Source organism: Nannospalax galili, unplaced genomic scaffold (genome assembly GCF_000622305.1).
Source record: "Nannospalax galili isolate Female #2095 unplaced genomic scaffold, S.galili_v1.0 scaffold54, whole genome shotgun sequence".
NCBI lineage: Eukaryota > Metazoa > Chordata > Mammalia > Rodentia > Spalacidae > Nannospalax > Nannospalax galili.
Genome location: NW_008341028.1, coordinates 9273655 through 9282011, shown reverse-complemented (window position 1 = coordinate 9282011; position 8357 = coordinate 9273655). Strand labels below are relative to the sequence as shown.

The window sequence follows — 8357 nt, the reverse complement described above, 5'->3', positions numbered from 1 at the left end:
TCATACACAAAAAATAAAAATAATAAATAACATATTTTTTTAAAAATTGAGAATTATCTTAACTTTTTAAAATATATTTCATACATGCATATAAGGTGTTTTGATCAAATCCACACCCACTCCCTTCCCTCCAACTCCTCCCATATCTCCCCACCACTTTTTTCTGACTTCATGTTCTTTCTTTTTTTCTTTCTTTCTTTTCTCTCTCTTTCTTTCTTTCTTTCTTTCTTTCTTTCTTTCTTTCTTTCTTTCTTTCTTTCTTTCTTTCTTCTTTTTTATGGGGCTCTTTTGCTACTCTAACATTCCCCCCTCTGAAAACAACCCTAAAATCTTTTGGGGGATTAGATAAAAGCTCTCAAATACCATTGACATTTTTGGCCTTTGGAACAGAGCTGTTGCTAAGTGGCCCAAGGACATTTTGACTTTTAGTCAAGAAACTGGCTACTTTTATTTGGGATCTGTTTACCCTAACTGCCTAGCCAATTCATACCTCCTGTTCTTATCACACCATCCTCTGAAGAGGTTACCCAAATTCCTAATAGGGAATCGGGATGCAGACTGCTCTGGCTTCTTCCATACTGAACAGGGACGTAGGGTGAGGTGATTGAGGTACCCCTGAAAAGGACTCTTAATTGAGGGATTTCCCAGATCAGATTGGCCTGGGAACATGTCTTTGGGACTTTGTCGTGATAGTTAACCACGTAGGAGGGAGGGTCACCACTGGGGGTGGCACCATTCCCTTGGAAGATGGTCCTGGGCTGAATGAGAAAGCTAGTTAAGCATGGTCCTCCATGCTTTCTGCTTACATTGCTTCCCTGACTTACATCAATGATAAACTGTGATCTAGAAGTAAAAGCCAAATAAATCCTTTTGTCCCCAACTTTTGGTCATAGTATTTGTTATAGCAACAGAACAAAACTAGAACAATCACCAACAACCACACTGATCACAGCAAAAGAATAAAAATAGCTTTAACAAGTCTATGAAACCAAGCATTGGTGACACATGTCTATAATCCCATTTTAGACACAGGCAGGAGGATCGCTAATTTGAGGCCAGCCTAAGATATGTAGCAAGACCCTTTCTTAAACACACACACACATACTCACTGTTCTTAACAAGGTCGTGGAATGCCAAATGGACTATGTTCTAAGTCATAAAAACATTTGCAAGTTTTTAAACATTAAAATCAGATGGAGTATGTTCACTAACTACAATGGACTCAAACTATAAATTTAAAACAAAATGGTAGACAAAAATAGAGGATAAAGCCAAGAAAATAATTCCAAACACCTACAAATTAAACAACACACTCTACTTTCTTAATTTTTAAGGTGTATGAGTGTCTTGCCTGCATGTATATAAGTGCATTCATATCATGCAGTGCCTTCAGAGGCCAGAAGAGGATGTTGGATCCCCTGGAACTGGAGTTACAGACAGTTGTTAGCTTTCCTGTGGATGCTGGGAACTGAACCCTGGTCCTCAGAAGAGCACTCAATGCTCTTAACCACTAAGCCATCACTTCAGCCCTTAAACAACACACTTTAAAAGGATCCACATTACAAGAGAAAGTCTCCAGATAACTTTTGTCATGCATTGGCCATGAAAATGGAGTATATTAAAGTGTGTGGGCCGCAGCTCACTAGAGCTGGAAGAAGATTTTTAGCCCTAAGAGACTTAGAGAGCATCTCAAATGGATAACTTAACTCCTTATCTTAAAAAAAAAAAAAAAAAAAAAAAAAAAAAAAAAAAAGAGAAAAAAAAAAAAAAAATTAAAAAAAAAAGAAAAAAAAAAAAAAAAAAAAAAAAAAAAAAAAAACAGGAAAGGAAGAGAAAAATCTATCACAAAAGGAAGAGATAAGAAAGAAAACAATAGAGAAAATGAGTGAAACAAACCTAGTTGCTTGAAAAGATCAATAGGTTGGCTGGGTATGGTTACTCACATCTATAATCTCATTATTCCAAAAGCTCAGACAGGAGGATCACTGTGAGTTCAAGGCTAGCCTGGGCTAGAATAAGATCCTTTCTCAAAAAAAAAAAATCCGTAGGTTGACATTTGTGAGATTGGCAAAGACAAATAAGCAAAAGCACTTTATTAACATGAAGAATGAAACAGTGAACATCACTACAGACCCTACAGACAAAACAAAAATAAAGGAGAAACACAAACAGCCCTGCACACAGAAATTAGACAATTTAGGGGAGACAGGCCATTTCATTATGAAGGACTACTACTAAAGCTAATTTTACACAAAATAGGTATTTTACTTTCTGCTTTATTATTATTATGTGTGTGTACGATGTTGAGAGGGCAGTGTGTATGTCACAGCACATGTGGAGGTCAGAGGACAACTCTGTGAAGTTGTTTTTCTCCTTCCACCTTTACAGTGGTTCCAAGGATCAAACTCAGGTTGTCAGGCTTGTGCAGCAAGCACCTTTACTTGCTGAATCATCTCATTGACCTTAGACTTGGGGTGGGGGGAGTATAAATTCAGGCATGAGGGCATGACTGTGTTATGGCACACATGTGGAGGTCAAAGGACACTTTTAGGGAGTCCTTTCCTATGGGGGAATCAAACTCAGGTTGCCACACCTGTGCAGCAAGTACTTTTATCCACTAAGCCATCTTGTTGCAGAAATAGGTATTTTAAGTAAGTCTATACTACAAAGATTGAATTTATAGTCTGTGAAATAAATCTTCAGTCCCAGATAATTCCAATAGATGACTGTACTTTAGAAGTACCCTTTTTTAAAATCAACATTTACTGTATGTGATCTCTTCTGGAAAAATAGAATATGACGGAACACTTTCAACTCATTTTTATTAGGTCAGTGTAATCTTGATCCCAAAACCTGACAAAAAAATAGAATTTTTGTTGCTGTTATTTCACTTTTGAGACAGGGTCTTAACACATTGCTCAATGTGTCCTGAGATTCTGATCCTACTGCCTCAGTTCCTGAGTACTATAATTAGGAGAGAGAGAGTGAGAGACAGAGAGACAGAGAGAGACAGAGACAGAGTCAAAGAGAGAAGTTGGAAACCAAAAATCCATCATAAGGGGCTGGGCTGGGGAGACGGCACAATGATTACAAGCACAGACTGCTCTTGAGGAGGATCTGGGTTCAGTTCCCAGCATCCACATGGCAGCTAACAACCATCCTTAACTCCAGTTCCAGGGGATCCAATAGCACCTTCTGGCTTCCGTAGGCACTGCACAACACAGGTGCTTTTACATACATGCAGACATAACACTCAAACACATAAAATTAATAAACAAATAATAAATAAAGGTATCACATAGGCACAGACAAAAAAGGCAATAGAGGCCCAGTTTGCATGCCCTCTTCTCACCTCTGTACACATTGCAAGTATGTGGTGCACTTAAACACATGAAGGCAAAGCACTCATATACATAAAATGAAGCTTCTCTGATGAGGTTGAGAGATGCACTAGAGTATAATGAAGTCATTAGGAATCAGTCTAATACTATATCCATTGAACAGAAGAATAGTAGCAGTTTCTTTCCTGGGGTCTATGACCTGTCTAACCTCAGATTCTTGGCCCCAATAACCGTGCCAGATGTGGGTTCCATATTGTGCAGTCACCATAAAACCAGGCAGAAAGTGGTTGGTTACTCCAGTGATGTTCATGCCACTATTGCACTACTGTTGCACTATTGCATCTTGCCAGGCCAGTCATTATTGTAGCACCCAGGATTCCCAGCTGGTTGACTGACTGACTACTTTTCTCCTCCAGTAGCATACACAGAACCTTCCAGTACTATGAAAGCTTTGGCTATAAGACAATTTTTAAAGCAGAGTGTCTACTCTGTCCAAAGTGTTATGTTATCAGTCATATTTTGGATATTTAGTCTTCAAACAAAGAATTGGGTAATAAAGAGAAATCAAAGTTTTTATATTAAAGGGTTAATTTTAATTTTGTTTTTATTTTCTTTGTATGAGTGTTTTGCCTGCATGTATGCAAGTGCACCTGTATCATGCAATGTCTACAGAGACCAGAAGAGGCACTGGCCCTAGAACTAAAGTTATGAATGGTTGTTAGTCTATGTGGGTGCTAGGAACCAACCCTGGGTCCTTTGCAAGAGCAGCCACTGCTCTTAACAGCTGAGCTGCTTCACCAGCCCCTAATTTTAATTTTGTGGGCAGGAATGTGGAACTAAGTGACTACCTCTTTTCTCTGAATAGTGCTAAGAAGCTTCAAAGGAAAAATTGCTTTTTCTTGTGTGTATAGACGGATCATCCGTGACAGCAATAGCATCCAATTTGATCTTGATTTTTGAAAAGATATTTTTTTGAAGCATGAGTTCATGTAGTCAGGCTGACCCCAAAGTTACTATGTAGCTGAGGGTAACCTTGAACTTCTGGTCCTTCTGTGTCCACCACTGGGATCAAAGGCATGCATCATCACCTTCAAATTGTCCAGTGCTGAGGAGTGAACTCAGGGTTTCCTGAATGCCAAGAAAACACTTCAACTGAGCTGCACTCCCTCCTCAACCCTTGAGTAGGATTTTGAGTGATGGAATAAAAAAGAACAGAGTATTAAGGTAGAAGGACCACATAGTCTGGGGCTGGAGAGATGGCTCAGTGGTTAAGAGCATTGGCTGTTCTTGCAGAGGACCTGGGTTCTGTTCTCAGCACCCACATAGTGGCTAACAACTGTCAGTAACTCCAATTCCAGGGGAACCAATGCCCAATTCTGACCTCTGTGGGCACTGTACAACATGTGTACACTTACATACATGCAGACAAAACACTCATACACGTAAAATAAACAAATAAATAAATGGATTACATAGTCAACTGTAAAGAAAAATAAGGTAATAGAGACCAAGTTTGCATGGAGTTAGAAGGAACTGGGAAGAAAGCATCTTCTGCTAGCTGTGTCTATAACAAATAACTGGCACAGTAATTTATAAAGGAGAGGTTTATTTAGCTCAAGGTTCTGGATGCTGGGAGTCTATAAGCATGGTGCTGGCAACAGGTGGGTTTCTGGTAAAGGCCTTTGGTGATGCACCACAACATGGCAGAGAATAGTCCATGGAACAAGCCAGTAACTCCATCATCAGGCTCAACTTCATGACCTCATCTAATCCTAATCACCCACCACACCTGCCTTAGGGCCAGTGCTGAGCTACAGAGCAATTTCCTCATTATCTATAATGAGTTCTTGTGGAATTTACTTTGCTTAATGCAAAAGATTGCCCTTCATTCTGCAGCAAATTCCTTCCTACCATACCACTTTAAATACTTCTAAGGCTCAAAAAATTGGTAACCCAGAGGGAACCAGGGCTTCAAAGCTTCTTAGCAATGTAATGTGGTTAAAAAACAAAAACTTTTTAAAAGCAAGAAAACAGAAAAATCCCTGGAGAAGGCGCTCCAATTAGCGCCTCCTTGGCAACTCAGAACCAACCAAATGACTCTGGTGTAAGATTAAAGCTCGCCTTTCTCTTTCAACTAGACTTAAAAACCCATAAATTATGTTTAGACAGGAGGGTGGGGAATTCCTAGCACCTTCCTTTCCCACCTTTTAATATTCTATACCTCCAGCAATAGTTATTTATTGCCCCCACACAAGATCCCGGGTGACCCCAGTGATCGCCTGTTTTCAGGCTGGCCTGAGAGGACTGCAGAATGCAGCGTCCTGGGTGGAGAAGAGGATCCGGATCCTGCCAAGTCCTCTGAAGATGGAAGTATCAAGTTCCTGGGTTTGCATATTCAATTCCAGGGCTTCAGTGGGAGGTAATCATTGGAGACTGCATCTGAAGAGATGCATGGGGTGTGTCCTGATTGCGCGCGCGCGCGCGGGGGGGAGGGTTCCCGGCCTTTGTCCCGGAGTATGGGGGTGTATGTCCCCCGAGGTGGGTGTATTTGCCCCCAAGGTGAAGGGGGGGCCTGACCCCTGAGGTCGGTCCCCCGGGCCTCTAGAACCTGCGTCCTCCCCATCGGCGCTGTAACCAGGCGTGCTCTTGGCCCGCCCGGCAGGCTTTCGAGGTCCCCACCCCCTGACTCCGCATCCCTGCCACGCACCCGGGCCTGCGGCGGATGCCCCAGCGAAGACCCCTCCCCTCCCCTGTCCTTACACCTGCGGCCCCGCCCCTGGACAAACGCTGAAGTACTGGCGACGGCCGGCTGGGGCGGTCCAGTCCCCCGCTCTGCCTTTCCTCCCGTCCCCCAGGCTCAGCCACCGAGCCGCCGCCGCCTTGCTCTCTAAAGGGGTCCGACTCCGGAACCACAACCAAATAGCTGAGCCTTCCTGGCCCGCTGCACAGCCTATCCATTGGACCCTCCCCGCCCTACCGCCGCCTCCATTGGCTGGTGTCGGAAGGCTCTGCACGGGATTGGATCACGCCGCCGTCGCTCATCCTTGGAGCCACAGATCCCGCCTCCCCGGCGATCAGGATAGTGTGCGCCGCGGGTGCTGGGGGCTCGAGAACCGAGCGAGCTGGTTGAGCCTTCAAAGTCCTAAAACGCGCGGCCGTGGGTTGGCCGTGGGTTCGGGGTTTATTGATTGAATTCCGCTGGCGCTGGCGCAGGAGTCTCTGCAGAGAGAGAGAGAGAGAGCGCGAGAGATGGAAATGGATAAACGGATTCCTTTAGAGCTGCGGAACAGGACGCCCTCTGATGTGAGCATTTGCCAAAAATATCTCTGTCGGTCCGTTCTCCTACTTTGCGTTGTGTGTGCGTGTGCGTTTTGGGGGAGAAGCCACTTTTTTTTGGAGGGGGCGGTGGGGATGTTGCGGGGTTTGAGGGGTCGGCCTGCAAAGAAATTGAGAGGTTGTATCGGGTGGGGGGTTGCAATGCCATCAGAGCCTATTCAGGCCGCCATGGCCGCTGCCCTTGGTGTGACTACCTGTCGCGTACGCGCCCTTTCTCTCCCTCCCTCCCTTTCTCTGCCAGCCTTCCTCTCCTCCTTTCTCCCTCCCTCTTTCCATCGCACCTTTAGTCCAGATGCTACCGTTTCTTCCTCTTTCCGCGCCAAGGGATAATAAATTGCAAGCAGGGGGAGGGATTGTGGAGCCAGCAAAAGGCACAGATACTCCAACAGCGAGGTGGGAGGTGGCGGTGGCGGGAGCTGGCCCCGGGAGACCCCACCCCCAGCCCACGTGTGCTTTGGGCCCTAGTTGGTCCTTCCACCGGGCACCCTAGGCCTCAAGTGAGTGTTAAGTCAGGCTCCAACACACTCAGAGGTTCACCATCTGACACCACACCCCCTAACACACTCAGCAAGAACTGAAATGTAGCCTTGAGGATCCTCCCAGTCATTTGCTTTTTAGGTGCTGTTTGGTGGAGGGGGCGATGTATCAGAAGGTTTTGGCAGGCGGGAGGGGCTCCTACAGGCAACTCTGGTGGTGGCCCTAACTGATGGCTAGGATAGCAGGAGAATATACCCAGGAGGGTCGAGTTGTTAGGATGCACCAGGGAACTCTGGGACTGGGCTCTCTATGAAGGGAGGTTGATAGATCATCTCTGAAGCAAGAGCAAAGCAGATTCCTGGGGTCCATCCTTGCATGTAGGTTTACTGCTAGTTCAAACTTCAAGTAAGCTGCTTGTCTTTACCACTCACAGGCCAAAAATAATTTGTATAAACATTGAAAGATTTATGATATGGGACACTTTTTAAAAATACTTTTATTTATTTTGTTTTTTGAGACGGTCTCCCTGTAGCCCTAGCTGTCCTGGAACTGGAGTTAAGGACGGTTCATAGCCACCATGTGGGTGCTGAGACTCAAACCCGGGTCCTCTGCAAGAGCAGTGGGTGCTCTTAACTGCTGAGCCATCTCTCCAGCCCCAGGGACACTAGCTTTGCCATCTCTCCAGCCCCAGGAACACTAACTTTTTAAATTTCCCCAGCCCCCAAATCACACTTGTCTCATTAGCAGACTTATATTGTAGAACCCTGAGACCCTCTTCATTCACCTGCTACCCCCCAATCCCTCCAGACCCCCACTAATTGCTCTTTTAGCTTCTGTAAAATGTTTGGCTGCTGCTTTAGACATGCCTAGACATACCCTGGCATGCCCTGACCCCTGCCTGCTTTTCCCCCCCCCCCTTCCGGGAAACTATAGATTAAGCAAGCCCGCGAATAAAAACTGCCCTATAAGGTAAAAACGGAGACTCCTGGCCCCACAGGTAACAGTCAGCACATTCCACAGCCCTGAGAATAGCACCTACCAATAAGAAACTTCCAGGGCTGCATCTTATACATCTAATTGGTTTAAGATTATGTTGGCGCACGCGGGCTCCTTGAACCAACCAAAGTGTACCTTTGGTATCCCCCCATCCTTTGTCTAAAACCTATAAAAGGCTCCACTCTCCTGTACTCTGGGCTCTCAGCA

General features: G+C 44.9%; 1 protein-coding gene across 1 annotated transcript in view; it reads left to right on the top strand.

Moving 5' to 3' along the window:
- The first annotated feature begins 6362 nt into the window (after window positions 1-6362).
- Anp32d (acidic nuclear phosphoprotein 32 family member D) overlaps window positions 6363-8357 on the top strand; it is a 23481-nt gene continuing 21486 nt past the window's right edge. The window contains exon 1 of the mRNA XM_008836376.3: window positions 6363-6644. Coding sequence (XP_008834598.2) covers window positions 6591-6644 — 54 coding nt within the window. The 5' untranslated portion in view covers window positions 6363-6590. The remainder of the gene's footprint in view (window positions 6645-8357) is intronic.